We start from the raw sequence: 18,970 nt of genomic DNA, 5'->3' as shown, positions 1-18,970 counted from the left end.
ATGCCAGAAGGAGGTGTAATCAAGCTAAACTGGTATTCTTCATGCATCATGCCACTGATTCAGTTACCATCATTTGAAAACAGTTTAACTGAAGGCCATTTCACACCTTAGCTGGAATTATTCATTCACCTTGCTAATGGTAATAGGTAGGCTGCTTCTGTTTGTAAAAATATATATCAAAATGTAAATATTCCAGTTCAAAAACCTACAACCAATTTGTCACCATTTGAGATCCTGGATAATCCCATAATTAATTCTGTTTCATAAAAAGATAGATATGTCACAAACTTGTGCTACATATTCCAGTTCCTATATGTCATGCTATTTGAAAAGAAATTGTACGCATGGCCTTATGCATGCACTTGAATCTCCAAAGACAAAAAGCAACACCCGGCATGAACAAAGTCCGATTTCTATCTAATGAATAATTTTATGTCATCTTGGGAACTGGCCAGTGCTAAGGATAACAAAAATGGGCATGTATTATACGTTGTGAATAGCATGTACAAGTGAAAAGAACAAAAGTGTGGGGTTTTTTTCAAAAGTATCAGAAAGGGTTTTCCATATTCTGGCAAGTGACAGGCATGCTGGTCAAGTGGAAGAGTTAACATCCATAATTTATTTGGCTGTGAAATACTAGAAGAAAAGCACTGATGTGGCAGAAAGTTTGTCAACCCCCCCGCCCACATTTTACATGCCACAAAACGTTGCATTCCTTGATGCACGTTTTTTAAAAGATTCTCAGTGACAACAAATATAACTTCTTGGAGAGTTGCACACACAAGTTCACGGTCTTTCATATATTTGTGATATTGTTGGTTACATTTGGGGGAAACATCCAGAATCTTAGAGTAATTTCTTAGATAACCCATTGGGCATTTTGTCTTTCAGTAGAAATATAAATGGGATTCATAAAATGCTATCCCAAGACAGCAAGATGATTCTTACAATTTTAAGTCACAAAAACATTATGTAACCTGTTGTGTCTTTGGCAGCCAGAATGCACAAAATAATTTAAGTCTTGTCCCAGATAAGGTCCCAGTTATTGGTTAAACACTGACCACATGTTATGGAAAAACAGATGTGTAACCCCTTCTACAGATCAAAACTGTTAGAATATATGTTTGTGATACTGAGGCATTTGCTAGAAGTTGTTCTGTTTTACTCATGAACAGACACCCACTGAATATTAGGGTTTAAGTAAAGACAATATTATTTTGCCCTAAAACTATATGGTTCAGTATATACTGTATATACAAGTATCTTGCTTATTCTTCAACTGATATTGTCTATAAACAGATGTATTTTTTTTATTTTTTTCTGTATATATTTATTGCCTGTCATAAGGACACTCCTCCTGATTTTAAGAATTTTACCATTCAAAGTCAACTACTGCAAACATATAAATTATTGCTTACCATGGCTAATATTACCAAGGTCTTAAACAAGAGGCCAAAAAAACCTGACTGAAATTTCCTATATTAGAAAGACAGAAAATTTTTCTAGTTTCAGCAAATGTCAAATCAGTGGCTCTTGCTTTTAAGATTAATAAAAGATATAATGGTTTCTAGACAGCCTCTAAACAAAGATTACTGTGAATGGAGAAGTGATTTACCAATAGTTACCGCAATGAAATTTCTTTAAAGGTTACAATCATCAGTTATTTAGCTGAAACACTGCTGAGAACGGCTGGCCATTTTTTGAATAATGCATAATGTTCATTGTAGACTTGATCTGTATTATAACAATACAGATATTTCTAAAATAATGGAGAAAACTATCTGTTACTTTCCAATTGCTTAACATATCATTTCCATGAAGTAATTGACTCTGGAAATATTACACAGCATCACCTAAGTGTTCTTTTTGCAACCACAACTTTGAATAATCTATACAAAATGAGCATAAGAAAACAAACTCATCAGCCTTTATAGACTTTTAAGAAAAGCTGTGATGAATACAGGGCAGAGTAAAGGACCTTTCTGAAATACTAAATTAAAATGATTAAATTGCTGTACATAGTTGAGGACAAATTTAAAACTAAGCTTTGAAATTTAATTATTAACATGAACAGATCATCACATTTGAAGGGGGGGGGGAAAAGCAGTTGCCAAACAGTGTAAGTACTTCTCATGTAATTTTCCAAATGCCTTTAGGGTCTAATTCAAGAAATTGCTTGGGGACGCACAAAGTACAATGTCTTGAGTTTTACTGTAGGATTATGAACCACACATATGATGCTGCAGGCTATTTATGAGAGCTTGTTTATCCATATGAACTTCTTCAAGGGCAGCAGAAAAAGACCTTAATAAATGAAAATGAATTTCTTTTTATGTAATTTCATGAATGTTTGATCGGAATGCGTAACAGGTTTATGTTCAAGGAGAACTAGTGAAGTAATAAAATATACATGCAACGTACAGTTGAACCTGCTTATAATGAATTCACATATAATGAAACACTATTTACCAGTACGGTGAAGTAGAGTGAAAGCTCCACATTATTTCAAGGCACTGCAATGTGTAAAATAAAATCCTACTTAGTAATAGTGAACTTCCACTTAAAAAAAAAAAAAGACTTTAAAATTGCAGCAGTAGAGCCTCCAACTGGGTGGAGACACAGTATTAAAATGTTTCATTCTGCTTTTTTGTAGGCAGAGGCATGGGTGAACCTGAGCCAGAGTACTTATATTTAAATATGTTCCTGTCTGACAGTGACCAGTGTTCAATTACATTTTTTTATTCCAAAACAGGACACTGAAAAAGGAGAGTGTATACTGTGAAAACTTACACAAGATTTTTAAAATCATGACCCAGAGACCTGCAGAAATCAGACATTCTGTACCACAGGAGAGCCTGTAATAGCATTGTATTCTGTATCACTGGAGAGAGAGCCTATAACAGCATTATATAGGGCTGCATATGTTATTTCAACAGGTAGATTACAGATGCAACAGACAACAATAACCCACTTACTTTACATCACTACTGTAACAGCCTTACTGTATTTAGCAGCTCTCCCAGTGCATGAGAACATATACTTTTCAGAATGAGAGGATATAAGAGTAACACTTGCATATTTCTGATATCACAAGCATGATGATAACTAGTCATAATCTTATACTTTGGATGATGCCATTTCCATTCTTTCAGGAAAATATTACATGGCAGATGGTATAAATGGACATATATGAATAGGGACAAACACATGTATGGTCCCTAGACCATTATTAGTCTGAAAGCCAGTTGTTTTTTGCCCTCCCTGTCTACCTCCTTCCAGTGTAAAATTATGACATTTTTCATCTAATATTCTTTCTTCTAGCAAGAAGGGCAACTGAAAGCTGCCTACGTTGCCAATGCTAATACCAATACTAATACCAATACTAATAGCCAGCTGTCAAGTGCAGACCTACAAAGTCACAGCTTCCTATCTGTCCCTTAGAGGTGGCCACTTCTGATGCCTCCAACTACATACAGCCTTATACCATATAGTCCAGTCCAGGGTTTCAAGTGTATAACTAACGACAACAGATAGAAAATGAAGGGTTGGTGATATCCTGGCTCAATCTAGAATACGTCTCCTCTAAAACATAAAAATTAACGGCCAAAATAAAACAGAATGAAATTCAGTTCTGCCAAAGACAGACCAGAGATCTAACAACCACGATTTTAAAGGCTTTCAGTATTTCTAAATTCATTAAAAATTGTTACATTAATTATAACAGAAAGGGAGATCACACTTATCTGCCTGAGAAAAGGTAGGATTTGAAGATGACACTAAAAATGTCAGTCTTAAAAGATTATACACATCACCCAAAACACTGTACAAGACCGATTTACATATATGGGTTCTAAAGTAAGGCTAACAGGCCCTGGGCTTGGGTGCTCCAATGGGTACACAGGTCAGAAATACCCATTTTATTTCTCTAACTGCTCGTTTGAACACACACTTTAGATGCTCACATTTGAAACTAGGTCCATTTTGGCTAAATTTCTAGCTACATTAACTCAGAGGTCAAAATATTTTATGAATAAATGGTAAGAAAATAAATGAAATTCATGTCTTCATTTTGGTAACCAACAAAATTTGAAGTGCTTGAATTTACTATTAATCTGAATTCAATTTTTAATATACCATACAATAAATGACCACAAGCCAAAAAATGTTACCATGCTCCATCCAAAATCATATTTTTGTACAGTATGAAAATAAACAAAAACACAATAACTGCAAATCACTTTACAACAAATCATTTAATCTCCATCTCCCAGAAACCTTACTGCTATCATAGTTATACTGACAAAGTTTGTTTTTAAATAAAATATAAATAGAATAAGAGGTTTATTTCACCTTCACATGGTGTCTTTCTCATGCAGACCTCAGATTTCCACATTTGTATCCCTTTAAAGGATTTGATATGCAGGGAAAGAAGAAAGGATGATGGTAAAAATTTCAATTTAGATATTACTACAGGCTGCCACAATCCATACTAAACAATATGCTATTTTCATACCTTTTACTGATGTGTTGGGTGGAGGTCCTTCCATTCTCAAGTTCCACGGAGGATCCCCCTGATTAGCAAAGTCCCTCATTTTCAGATAGCTAATTGTAAGTCGGATAATGGATGCCTTGTCAAGCTGACTTGTAATGGCTGCAGGGAGTGGCAACAACTTTGCCAACTCATAGAATTCAAAATTTTCCTTTCCTCGGCGAGAGCGAGCAGCATCTCGGGACTTTTCCTTTCGCAAGGCTTGTAAACTGAAACAAAAACAACAAAGGAAGACATTCATCAGTATTAGTGTTCTGTCACATTTAACCCATTTGCTTTCATTGATGGGTTCCTATACAAATTACCAACATTTTCCAAATACTGACATGTACAGATATGCAATTTTCAGGATATACTTCAACAATACTGTGCTCTTTCAATATTTGAATACTAATTATGGTATTTTCCTTTCAGTGGTAGCAAACAAGTTCAGTAACCATTCTTAATTCAGTTCTGTCATCCTCTAAGACTGACTGCCCTGACCACCAATCAGTCTCACCCATTCACAGGACAGATGGATTTGCCAGGGGTTTCCCTGGATGGATTAAAAGGGCTCCTTAACCATCTTGACCAATCAGAGCCCAGCTTTGCGTCAAGCTCCACAAAAGGTCATACCTCTGGCTTTAAGAAGCCCTCTTATTAAGCCTCATTATGAGAAGCTGGGGGAAGAGCAAAGGGCCACTCACATTCTCCTCCGACCATCCATGTGCTTTGGGAGATGTCTTATCCAAGCAGTTGTCCCTTATCCTTGGGATATTTGTATTGCCATTTAATAATAATGATATGGCCATTTCCTTCTATTTCCAAACTAATTTGAATCTTTGAGAAGATTACTGGTCCAATGGATGGGGTTGGGGGGAAGCTTCAGAGGTGATATATCTTGATTTAAGTAAGGTTTTTACCACAGCTCCACATCACATTCTCATAAGGAAACAAGGGAAATGTGGTCTAATTGTAATTACTATAAGGTGGGTTCATAACCACTTAAACACTGTACACAAAGAGTAGTTATCGATGGTTCACTGTCAAACTAGAAGGACACATCTATTGGGGAACCGCAAGGATGTGTCATGGGTCCAGTATTATTTATAACATTTTCTTTAATGACTTTGAAAGTGGAATGGAGAATATGCTTATAAAATCTGTGGAGCTGAAAGGCGTTGCAAGCACTTTGGAGGACAGGATTAGAATTCATAATTGATAAATTGGAGAATTGGTCTGAAATCAAAAAGATGATATTCAATAAAGACAAGTGCATAGTACTTCACTTAGGAAAGCAAACTCAGCCGCACAAATACAAAATGGGGAATAACTGGCTAAGTGGTCATACTGCTGAAAAGGATTTGGGGGTTACAGTGGATCACAAATTGAATACGAGATCAACAGTGTGATGCTATTGAAACAAAGGTTAATATTTGGAGGTGTATTACAGGACCATCATCTGTAAGATACAGGTGAGGCCTCAGCAGGAGTACTGTGTCCAATTCCGGGCACCACACTTCAGGAAACATGGACAAATTGGAGAGAGTCCAGAGGAGAGCAACAAATATAATAAAAGATTTAGAAAACCTAACCTTTTTCCAACATTCCAAATATCTGACAAGCTTCAACTGTCAACATCTTGTTTTTAAAACAACATGCAAGAGAAATGTTTTCCTTCTTTCCCTCTAATGGGGCATTTCCTCTGAAATTTTATTTCTTTGACGTGTAGGGTGGGCAATATTTTGTTCAGTATTTTAACCATCCAGGGACTGAAGTGGGAGCTTTCTATTCAGGAAAAACAGGTTATTTAACAGTAACTGTTGTTCTTCAAAATTCACCTTTCTGGGATATGATGCCGCTGGTGTCAAGTTGCAGCGTGATATAATTGCCCTACTCTATATAAGGGACAGTATCCCCCAACCACTTCAGGTTTTGCCTAACTGAAGAGTCCTGATACCATATTAGTTAGAACTCCAAGGCATAGGGGAAGGTAGGCAGGTAGCATGAATCCAGAGGCAACTCTTGAAGAACAGAAGTTATTGGTAAGTAATGCCTTTCTTCTTCGAGGGCCTTTGTGTATTTTCATTTGTGGGAGATTAGTCCTTCCCTACCAGGATGGAGGGCAAGGAGTTCTTAGCTAAATATGGACTGGCCCTCCTAAACTGGGCATTGGAGCATGATGCTAACTCCAAGAATCAGTGTCTGGTGAAAGTGTGCACAGAACTCAAAGTTGCTGCTTTGCATATTCTCCTGGGGGAACCTGCCTAAGGCATACCATTGACGCTACAGTTGCTCTCTTGCAATGAGTCTCTAAACCAGCAGGTACTGGTTTCCTAGCTAAAATGTAGCAATATTCCATACATCTCCTAATTCAGTGATAAAGTCTCTGTCTGGTAATAGATTCTCCCCATACGTTACAAATAATTTACTGGATTTTCTAAAGGTCTTTTCTAGGTAATAGAACACCCTCTTTACACTGAGGTTATGATGACAGAAGCTGGGGAAGAACCAAGGAAGGAAAACATATTGAGATAGGTGAGAATTTGAGACCATCTGGAAGCTGGGATGGGGACTCATGGTGACTCTGTCCTTGTGAATCACAGCATAAGGCACAGTGGCAATCAAAGCACTAAACTCACTGACCCTCTGACCAGATGTAATTGTTATGAGGAATGCTATTTTGTTGCTAAATGTTTGAGAGCAAGAGAGTCTTGTGCCAGAGGCTCACAAGAAGTGCCTATTAGCTTCATTAGAACAAGATTTGAGTTCCAAGAAGGTATCATTAGTATATGGCTGTAATATCTCATACAAGGTATCACATGAAAGGTCATGATTAGGGCCCTACTAAATTCACGGCCATGAAAACACGTCATGGACTGTGAACTCTGGTCTCCCACCGTAGAATCTGGTTTTCTGTGTGCTTTTACCTACAGGGATTTCATGGGGGGAGTCCAGCATTTCTCAAATTGGGGGTACACTTGCCCAAAAGGGAGTTGTGGGGGGGGTCGCAAGGTTTTTTAGGGTGGCATTCTCATCCTTACTCTGCACTGATTTCAGAGCTGGAGAGTGGTGGCTGTTGGCCAGGTGCCCAGCTCTGAAGGCAGTGCCCTGCCAGCAGCAGCACAGAAGTAAGGGTGGCAATACCATACCATGCCACCCTTACTGCTGCGCTACTATTGGTGGTGGCACTGCCTTCAAATCTCGGCTCCTGGCCCTGCAGCCAGTGCTCTCCAGCTGCTCAGTCTGAAGGTAGCGCCGCATCCAGCAGCAGTACAGAAGAAAGAATAGCAGTATCGCAACCCTCCCCTCCGCCAACTCCTTTTGGGGTCAAGACCCCTACAATTACAACATTGTAAAATTTCAGATTTAAAAAGCTGATATCATGAACTTTACGATTTTTAAAATCTTATGTCCATGAAATTGACCAAAATGGACTGTGAATTTGGTAGGGCCCTAGTCATGATCTGCTAAAACTCATTGTTCTGTCAAAATATGTGCATCATCATTGTATATAGAATTATGATATTCTGCTAAGAGAACCTTCTAAGAGCCACTTTTCTTGCCCTGGTGTCCAAGTAGGGTGATCAGACAGCAAATGTGAAAAATCAGGATGGGAGTGGGGGGTAACAGGAGCCTATATAAGAAAAAGACCCAAAAATCGGGACTGTCCCTATATAAAATCAGGACATCTGGTCACCTTATGTCCAAGGCCTCCTATGCTGTTTTTATAGAGTACCTAGCGAGCATACAACCCTTGGTGCCAAATGCCATGGCTGCTTCCTTCCATTCCTCAGGCAAAGAATCTAAGTTGGGGCTTATGGCATCCAATAGGGCATAACTGAAATAGGACTCAGCAGCTTGATATTGGCAGTTGAAGGCCTAATGAGCCAGATGAGTAGGCTCTGATGCCATAATCATCCAAGTTACACCCTTTCCTGTCAGAAGGGGCAGAGTAAGATGCCTTCTTGTACTGTGCTGCAGATACCACCATGAAACCTACTGAACGATTGGTGGCAGTGCTGAGGTCTGTGCCAGAGTTGATCTCACAGAAGGCAGTGTTGGGGCCACAGCCGCAAAATCTGTCTTGCATCAGAGGACCTAGGCAGGGAGGCTAGTCTCAATACCGTCAGCCAGCCCATTGGAGTATCAGGCTGTGGGCACTGAGAAGCCAGATGAGCCTGAAGCCTAATGTGCAAGGAGTGAAGTTATAGCAAACCATACATTGAGTTACTGAGTGGTCTTGCCAGACACAGAAGACACAGGCATCAGTCTGCTGTGCAACAGATGGACTGGAAGCACACCTCTCGAAGCCCTTATGGACTTGGGACCCTCAGCACAAAAATACACCTAGGCAAGGGCTATGTATGCTAAACTATCCTATATATACTATACTAACTAACTACAAGAAAATAACAATAATAACCTAGGCTAAGGGAAGATTTAGCCTGAGGACATTAACTGTATGTATACACTGCAACATAAGACCTGGGTTTGAGTTCACGCTCAAGCCTGAACTCTGTTCCATCTACACACAAATTCCACTAAACCAGGGTTCCCACTAACTCAGGCCCCAGGACCTCATGGGAGGGGAAGGTCTGAGCCTCAGCCAAGCCAGGACCCAGGGTTCAAGTCCCATTGCTTTGCTGTGTAGACACAGTCACAATGGACTTGTGCACTGGGATTCTGCCAAAAGTATTTCACAAGCCCATGGGCTGACTTTCTTTGTCCTCAGGACAATGAAGTTTTCCCACATTTCACCAACAACAAAGGGCTAGAGTGGCCACAAATCTGGGATATAAGTGGTTAGACTTGGACCCACATAATACAGTGTAGATGCTGGAGCCCCAGGTTGGGACCCAGGGTCCAACAATTCCTAACCTGGGGTTACAAATGAGAGTAGATGCTCAAGCCCTAGGTTGACAACCCCAGGATCTGCTATCTCGAGTTTTACAAACCCCAAGCTTACATTACAATGTACCCACAAACCCTATAGTGAATTCCATTCACTCTCTGCAAATGGTTGGAGTTTGGAAGGGTGCACTCCCTTATACAAGTGGGGCATAAAACATGGTAGATGCAGAATACGTGATGGTGTGCTGTGGTATCAAAGTTTTATTGACACTCATTTGGGATAACCTGCATAACTCACTCATGACTTCAATATTCTTGTGCTCATTCCGGTCTTACACTGATACACCCTTTCTACCATGCCCAACATGTATTCTATGTATCTTCTACTTTTATAGTCTGCAAAAATGAAGAGCTTCACACTCTGTGATTATGCAGACTTACCATGACATTTTTTTTAAAAGGTTACAAAATAAACATATATGCTGACCGACATTAATAATTCCTTAGATTATTAATAGTCTGTTTATTTTCTGCATTTGTCTCTGTTTTGACAAGATAATCAATTAAGTAAGTTTCAGTTTCAATTTTTCGTGCTGCAAGTCTGTATTTCAAATAGAATCGGTGAATGTTTATATTTACGCACAACTGTTCCTATTTGTACTTTGAAAATACAATCTTAGAGCCATTGTTATTTGTCTCTGGTTTCATATGGCTGTGCTTGTTTGGGTTTTTTTTAATTTGGACACATTTTTACATTGTCCCTTTAAACCCAATTCTCAATACAATTCAAGAATTCCCTCAGTGAGATACTTTTGAAATGTCAGTTTTCACAACTCTGACCCTGCATAATTACACCAGCACTACAGGTCCCATAGTCTTTTAAAGTGACAGCACTGAATTTGTAATAAATAACGATTGGTTTGGAGGGTGACAGCAATAAAATAAAGCTCTAGGGACAGAAAGGTTGTTGAAACTATGATCTAATGGCTGAAGCCAATGGGAGTGATACTGTGTATACTTTAGTCTATTGCCCATTTTCATTAGCTAGTACCAAAAAATGTAGCAAATTCTCACAAGGTGTGCAAATTAGTTTTTGTAATGCTACTGAAATCCTGTGTTTTCACCAGTGATGCTGGAATATTTAATAGTTGGGGTTACTTTTTACCTCATGCCCCCTCCCATGCCCCTGTCCACACCCCCTCCAACCCCCAGAGCTGGGGCCAGGAGCAGGGCCATGTCTCTGGGAGGAGGCTGACCCAGGTGTAAGGAGGCTGAGGCCAGGACCACAGCTGGGGGCGGGCATGGGGCCAGGAGCGGAGCCCCAGGCACGAGGCCAGCACCAGGACCCCAAACGCGGAGCCAGGAGTGGAGCCTCAGCCATGGGGGCCAGTGGCCAGGACCCTGGGAGCAGAGCCATGGAATCCGGGCCCCAGAAAAGGAGCCCTGGGAGCTGGGGGTCAGGGGCCCAGGAGCAGAGCCCTGGGTGTGGGGCCTCAAGAGTGGGGCCAGCAGCCAGGGCCCCGCATAAAACCTGGGGGTGCTGCAGCAACCCTCGCACCCCTAGTTCCTGTGCCTATGGTTTTCACAAGAAGGCCTGCAAACACGGCAAGAGCCCAGAATTCTTTGCAGCACTGTACAGTGACAGCAGTGATCATCATCATACACACAAATTCAACTTGTGAATTCCTGAAGCCTCTAATAGAAATAAGGATTTCATTTAGTAGCGGCAAAACCAGATCCAATACAATAATATTTAATACTAATAATGTCTATATGGTTATATGTAATCATTAAATACAGATAATTAAAACATTTCTGTAGTCTTTTTCATCCAAAAAATCTCAAGTGCGCCATAAACATTCTTCAGTTAAGGCTCAAAGCACCTTTGTCATCAGATGGATATTATATCTCCTTTATAAAAGGGAATCTAAAATACACAAAGGTTGTGTGAATTGTGCAAGATCAGACAGTGAGTTATTGGGAGATAATGGACTAGAGCCCTGGAGTCCTAACTCCCAGTCCTATGCACTAACTCTAACCACTAAATAACACAGACTTTCAATTATCTGCATTTTTTTCTGTACATTTTCTAGGGTAGCCAAGATAACACCTCTAATTGTTAAACAGGTAACTAGGTTAGAAGTAGTATGATGTATGGAAATACAATGCACTCCTTTTATAAGAGTCACATCCATCCCGGATATTTTGATTCTTATAAGCAATTGATTCTTACAAGCAGAGTATTTTAGTTAGTATAGGAATGATTTTGACCCAGTGGTTTTGATCACTATATGCAGTTGATTCTTATATCAACGATTCTTATAAATGGAGTGCACTGTAAATATAGACTGCTACTTATACAACTTACTAAATGTACAGTAGTTTTTTAATTATACATGGTAAATACTAGAAATACACAAAAAGAACAGGAGTACTTGTGGCACCTTAGAGACTAACAAATTTATTTGAACATAAGCATATTCTTTCAAACCTACCCAGGAAAAGGGGTGTAAGGACTTGGGTGGGGGGAGGAATTAGCCTCAAATCTGCCCAGGAAAGGGGGGGTTAGAGACTTGGGAAATATTTGGGGAAAGGCAGAGTTCCAAGTGGCTCTCCCCTAAGATGTGGAACACGCTTGGTGGTGGCAGCTTACTGTTAACCTAAGCTGGTAAATAAGCTTAGGGCGTCTTTCATGCAGGTCCCCACATCTGTACCCTAAAGTTCAGGGTGGGGAGGGAACCTCGACATGGTTATGCTCAAATAAATGTGTTAGTCTCTAAGGTGCCACAAGTTCTCCTGTTCTTTTTGCTGATACAGACGAACACGGCTACTACTCTGAAACTAGAAACACACTTTCTCACCTTGTATTCAACTTACAATCACTAACCTACAGTGCGCCACATCACTGTATTACTCTTTTTTAGTTAAACCTATGCAATTAAATACATAGATAGGTCAATTTTAGCTGATTTGAGTGAGAGAGAGAGAGAGATTTCAAACATTGTGACTTAACACAGCACTCTCTCATCAGTCCCTTTTTTAGCCACATCTGACTTGGCTAATTTTGGCTAGCGTGTTTAGGGGGACAAAGACAACCTAGGTGGGGGTTAAAGATGGTTCACATCAGTGGGTGAGCACAGCAGCTGGCTATTAATGTTTGAGTGGGGTATTATAATAATCTGTTGTCTATCACCACCAATGCTATGGCATATAAATGCCCCCCTTTCAAACTTCATTGATGATCCTGGCACATCAGTGACCTGTGACAAATTAAACTAGAAGACAGAAACTGGAACAGCACCGAATCCAACAGTCTGCAACAGAGGATTTCTTGTGCTTTTATGCCACTATTATTGTATCTGAACTTTTTGGCCAATACTTTGACACAGTGGCTTCTGAAAGGGTATATTCAGTGCACTCCAATAACTGATTAATGCAACAACGGGGGGAATTAAGATTGCATATAGAAAAAAGAAATGGGCTACTGACAGAGGAAAAAAAAACATGGGGAAAAAGTAATGGTCCACTAACTGGTCCCTTTCACATTTCAGACATTCTTTTGAACCTCCAACAAGGAAGTTGCTTGTGGAAGAGGAAGTGGTGATGACAAACATCTCTCTCTCCCTCTGTGGCAGAACATATTGTCCCTGACCTTAGCAGGAGGTCAGTTAGTCATGGGTGAACAGCCACGACAACTGGCCTTAAAAATATTGGTTCTTCCAATGTGGTGGACATCTATGGTTATATATGTCCACAGGTATGAGCAAAGATCTGCCTTTTCCCCTTGAGCTTGTGTCAAGAATTCTACCCACCTTGCCCCAAGAGACAGAGTGGAAAAAGGTAATCTTGTGGTCAAAGCACAATACTGGGAGTTAAGAGATACTCACTCTATTTTTGGGTTTGCAACATTTGCGTGTGTCCTTGGTAAATCACTTAAGCTGTCCGTGTTTCAGTTTCCTCATTTGTAAAATAGGAATAATAATTAAGGCTAAGATTTTGTCACAGATATTTTTAGTAAACGTCACGGACAGGTCACAGGCAATAAAGAAAAATTCACAGAAGCCCATGACCTGTCCCTGATTTTTACTAAAAAATATCAGTGAGAAAAATAAGGAGCTGCAGAGTCCCCACACCACCCACAGCAGCTGGGCAGCTGCGGGGGCTGTGGCTCGGAACTCTGGCGGTCGAGCTTGGAGCTCCAGGATACCCCGTCGCCCACGGGGGGTCGGCATTCTCAGGGGCCCCCAATGCTCACAGCTCCTGGCCGCTGCAGGCTGAAGTCATGGAGGACTCTGGAAGTCATGGATTCCATGACTTCTGTGATCTCTGTGACAAAATCGTCACCTTAATAATACTTACAAATTTGTTAATTAATGTTTGTAAAATTATCTTGAGAACTTTGAAGGGGAAGTTCTACATATGTACAAAGTAATATACTAATTATTAAGAAAAGTTTATTGAACATCAGAAGACACAAAGGTGATTGTGAGTCACCCTGGTTATGCATCAAAACCTTATTTTTAGTGCACTTCAGGCAATTACCATGATCGTAGGTACCAAATGGATGCTATAATCAGAACTGATTGACAATACAACTTCAACAAGACCTTGGTGGTGGGCACAGAACCACCATACGGTCATGTATTGCAACAGGAAAGGTTCCAGGTCCACCACACATTTGTAACCACTGTGAAGGCAGAAAGACAGGGGCATTCAACTTGCACCATTACTGATGATGGGAGGAGACAGCAATGCTGATGCTAAGATTTTCCATGTTTTTTGTTTTGCTTTTTACATTACTCTAACAGCAGTTCTAAAGTATTTGTGAAATAATAGAGTTTTTTTTCAATATAACAGTTACCAATTAGTAGAGAAAAATGAAACAAAATATACTGTGGTCCTATAGGATGTTAATCTTAGTTGAAATCATGCCTGGTTTTGCAAAACTGTAAATTAAATACAAATAGCCTACCAAAATCAATACCTAAGCCATGCTCAAGTTTTGTTCATTTCTAGCTTCTATACTATTATCAATGGCTCCTTTGGATTGTGTTTATTATTCTGACTTAACTTCTGAATAGGTATTTTTTCCCCTTTCAGCTTTTCTTTTATCCCAGTTATTATTTTTCTTGGTAAAACTGCATACCGTGTCACATCCACAGATACTTCCCTTGTTCTACAGGTGGTATCCCAACTCAGAATTTAAAAACTTCTTGGATTACTAAACTAATGATGTTATTACATAGAAGAGAACAATATTTATTTTATTTTTTTAAGTACATATGAGAAGTCAGCTAAGCAGATTTTTATGGATTCCCCTAATTGTTTGCTTAGGAGATCCTAGCATTGCACAGTTCTACGATTTATCAATCTGGCATGCAGCTTCAAAGGAGGAAGGCAAACCTGTATTAAAAATTCAACCATCAAAAATTCATCCAAGGACTCCAGGATTTTAATTCATGAACCTTTGAACATCCTCAGTACTTGGTCAGATCTCTGGTCATAGTTATCAGTGGAATCCATAGTTACTACAATATCTACAAAGAGTCCTGTGGCACCTTATAGACTAACAGAAGTATTGGAGCATAAGTTTTCGTAGGTGAATACCTACTTCGTCAGACGCATCTATATCTACACTTGCTCTGACATGTGCTGCATGAAGAGACTTTCGGGTGAAAGTGCAACATATAATCCACTGAGCCACAATGCCTTTCCAAACAGTTCTTCTCATCAGACAAGATATATCTGACATCGGACTAAGTTCAAAGTCAATCAAATCAAGCCCTGTGCATGAACAAACACTTTTCAGGGGCATTCATTTTTCCATGCCATAAATATCAGTGCTCTTACAAGGCAAAAGTTAGCCAAAAATGTAAACAAAACTATTATCTGGTATTATCACGAATATCATAGTACACAAATTGAAGCCCTTTAATGCTGTCCAAGAAAAAGTAATGACTGCAGAAACCTTTCTTTAATGTGTGAAGAAAGCTACACAATATATGCTGCAAGTTAAAGCTGGAACCTTCAAGTTCAAGGTAAGAACTCTGCTGCTTAACTAATGCACTGTTCATAGCTGTCATCATTAATTTATGTTAGCCTCTGTAAACATCAAGAGTATAATAGGCCAATTTCACAACTAAATATAGATGCACATTTTGCCCTTATATAAATGGCAGATTGCTGCTGTAGATCATCACTGCAGAAACACGTCAGTAAAGATGCACTGTTTGATGGTCTGATGCTCACACAATATATAAAACCAGTTGTAATGGTTGTTTGGAAGCAAAGTGTAACATAGCAGCAAAATTTCATTTGTTCCACAAACTCAGGATATATTAAGCTTCCCTGACAAAGACTGTTTGATGTGCTAAATCAGTTTGACCTTCATTTTTGCTTTATATTTCTCATTTAACACATGAAATGACCACTTTTTTTCTCTATACAAGAAAATATCCTAGAACTGGAATACCATTAAAATGTCGCCTTTCCTTATATGTAGCAAAAAATAAGCTGTAGGTATTTCAACAATTTTTGTAAATGAGATGTTATAAGTTGTTAAAAATAATGCATATATTAACCCACGGTTTTGATAATTACATCTAGGTTTTGTATTTGTTTGACATCAAAATGTTACAGAAGTGTATCAAGGAAATACATGGTCTCTCCCTCAGTAAAGGTGTTTAAATCTTATTAAATTGTTTTATCACCAATAAGCATCTTTGTTGCAGTGCTTTAAATGGCAGGCTTTACTTTCAAAGTGAGTTATTAGAACAGTAATAATAGGAAGCTATCATGTTTTTCAGGATGTCTAAGCAATGTCCCTACACAATTTTTCAAACTCTTGTACACTGTAATTCAAACAGCAATTAAATATGCTGATATAACACCAAATCTTTTAATTGTACCATTCAGCTCAGACTCAAATTCCAGAACTGAACTGCAGTGTTGTGATCTTTTTTTGAACCACGCAATTGGCAGTGTCAGGATAATAGAGAAACTACAGTTTTATCAAGCAATTTTGCAGCACCAAACAAACAGCACTTTACCTTGGAGCAACTTGTACATTTCACACCTTAAATTTCTATTTACCAAATCAGCTAATCACTTCACAATTGAACTTCTCAGAACAAAAAATTATCAATTAAAGTGGTTGAAACTCCTGCAAATTATCATTTAGGAATGAAGTAATTGCTTTCATCAGGGCAGAAAAGCCCGCCAGAACAGAAATGTCACTTTAGATTAGTGTTCTCACTCCTGAAGCTATGGATGACACAGCTGATATAAGACTAAATGCCAAGACCAATCAATTGCTTTTGTGGCTCTGTTCTGAGCTGCTGTAAAAGGGGCCATTTTCTAGGATCTACTCTTCATTATAGTAAATGCTATCTCCTTGGTAACATAATTCCATTTCTCATAAATTCTGTCTGAGAGCATTGTCCTAACAATGGATGTTTGTGGAAAAGAATGCTGTTGGTTTAATGCACAGAATTAAGTGTGAATGGCTGTCAAAGTACTATAGTTTACTTGTTCTTAAACATAAATTGAAGCCTTCTATATTAAAAAAAGAATACTTAGGCGGCAATGAATGTTCTGAACAAGCATAATATATTGTATTTGAAGGTGTTGGGTTACTGATTTAGAGTAGTGACTTTTTTTTGTATACATATGTTCTATCTATAATGGGCACACTGGTCTTTAACAGAAATCTGTCAGTTTAAGAGAGAGTAGATAAACACTCCACTTATTTTCACAGCAGTGTAGTTTGGAAATGTGAACTGCTGAAGAAAACATAGTCTCATTATCCTATGACATGCTATTTGTTAGTAGATTCATCTGTATATAAAAGCCTTCTTTGAACAGCCCTTTCTGGAAAATATCTGTATTTCACTTTGTATTGTTCATCTTCCTAAAATACTAAAAATCTGAGTTATGGGCTCCAATTAAAAGGCTATCTGAGAAGCTAATTTGGTGGAACAGCAGCAATTTCCTGCACTGATCTCTTCGTGACTGAAGTTTGGAAACAAATTTAGCATTACAGGTCTTAGTCCAAAACAGGATGAAAAGTATTCTCCTGTCAATGAGCATAGGCAATTCCAATTAACAATAACAAGAGCTATGTGCCAAGAGAATATACAGCTAAACATATCAAGAAGTCATTGATTCAGTATTAAGACGAAGAGTGCAACTTTACTATAGTACTGTCTAGGGGCAACCAATGAAGTACCATAGCCATGCTGTTGCCAGCTCTTGCAAATACATGTTTTGCCTTCTACTACTTCTACAGCTGATGTGGAGGAAGTCTATGATGAGGATATGAAAGCTGAGTGCTTAAATCCTCATGATAGGGGGGGAAGAATGGCAGGGCAGAAAAAATATGAATATTTCACTGTTAGTATAAGGTACCTTGCCACCTGTGCAAGCTCCAAAAATGTCAGAGTTTGATTTAATAAACTTATCTTTCCATAAACTAAGCTTCATTCTCAAAGATCTAACAGTAGCATTTATGGGAGACTGGATGCCTGAGTGCACTATTAATTAATTCTAGAGCCTTGCAGCTATAGGTCGCCAAGTTTGAATCCTGTCCAATTCAGAAGGGACAAAATTCCATCTGACAGAAATTTGGTGGCCCCTTTATTAGATGCCTTCAGCAAATCCTACATCACAAACTCATCACCATGCTTTACACTAGATTGCAAGTTTTTTAGGGCAGGGAATGTCTCTTACTATGTGTTTGCACAGTGCCTAGCACTATGGGGTCCTGATCTCTATTGAGTCCTCTAGTGAGAGCTCTTTTGGAAGGGGCTAGAATTACCTGACTCACCGTAAATTTGCAAGAGGTGGCAATACTATAATTGTCAGACACACATCGGGGATGGTCAGTGGAGTTTTAAAAAAAATCAAAAGACCAAAAACTCCCAAGAAGTAGTCTTTAAATAATCTCATGATTCTTAAGCCAAATTCATGATTTTTGGGGGATCTAAACTCATGATTTGTGAACTTTTAGAGCTGGCAATGATGTAGGTATTGAGAAGAAACAATAACAGATGTTGCACAGGGTAATGCTTTGAACTGACCCCTCATCTGTAGTTGTGCCTTAGTCGAGCGCTAGCAGGAATTACATAGGCTAACTGTCCTTATCCACTTCACCCTACCTTCTCACTGAGAAAAGTATGCTTAGGTTACCCCTCCTGGCCTCCCAGTGCATGTAGGAATGGATCACTTACAGTTGCAGAGGCTTCCAGCTAAGATGGGGAGAGGGAAAGCATCCCCTACATACCAGGGCAAGCAGAAGGGTGCATGTGTGTCCCTTTATAGATTGGTAGAGAGTTGACTAGGCCTCTGACTACATATGTTACTTTGCACAGAGTCACACATGTCCTATAGGGGTGGTTCTTCTTACACACCATTGCCTCTTCAGATGGAAGGGGGAAAACTGGAGAACACTGAGATAAAATAGAACTAAATAGTTTAAGTGCTCAAAAATACTTGGAAACAAAATTTTAGAATACTATGGAACAAATTACGGAATCAAGGCTCAACAAAATCTACGATATGTCCTTTCCCCCGCTCCAGCCCTCATCCTCA

General features: G+C 39.1%; 1 protein-coding gene across 5 annotated transcripts in view; it reads right to left on the bottom strand.

Annotated features, from left to right (window-relative positions):
* The window catches only part of NPAS3 (neuronal PAS domain protein 3), an 828,174-nt gene that overhangs the window by 572,077 nt on the left and 237,127 nt on the right, over positions 1–18,970 (bottom strand). For 4 of the 5 annotated variants that reach the window (XM_050953865.1, XM_050953868.1, XM_050953869.1 and 1 more), the window contains 2 exons: positions 4,514–4,758; positions 4,351–4,401 (listed from right to left, as the gene is read on the bottom strand). In XM_050953865.1, the coding sequence (XP_050809822.1) occupies positions 4,351–4,401; positions 4,514–4,758 (296 nt within the window). The remainder of the gene's footprint in view (positions 1–4,350; positions 4,402–4,513; positions 4,759–18,970) is intronic. The other variant, XM_050953867.1, reaches the window with a different exon arrangement.

This window comes from Gopherus flavomarginatus, chromosome 5, assembly GCF_025201925.1.
Source record: "Gopherus flavomarginatus isolate rGopFla2 chromosome 5, rGopFla2.mat.asm, whole genome shotgun sequence".
Classification (NCBI taxonomy): Eukaryota; Metazoa; Chordata; order Testudines; family Testudinidae; genus Gopherus; species Gopherus flavomarginatus.
This window is presented reverse-complemented; position numbering and strand designations above follow the sequence as displayed.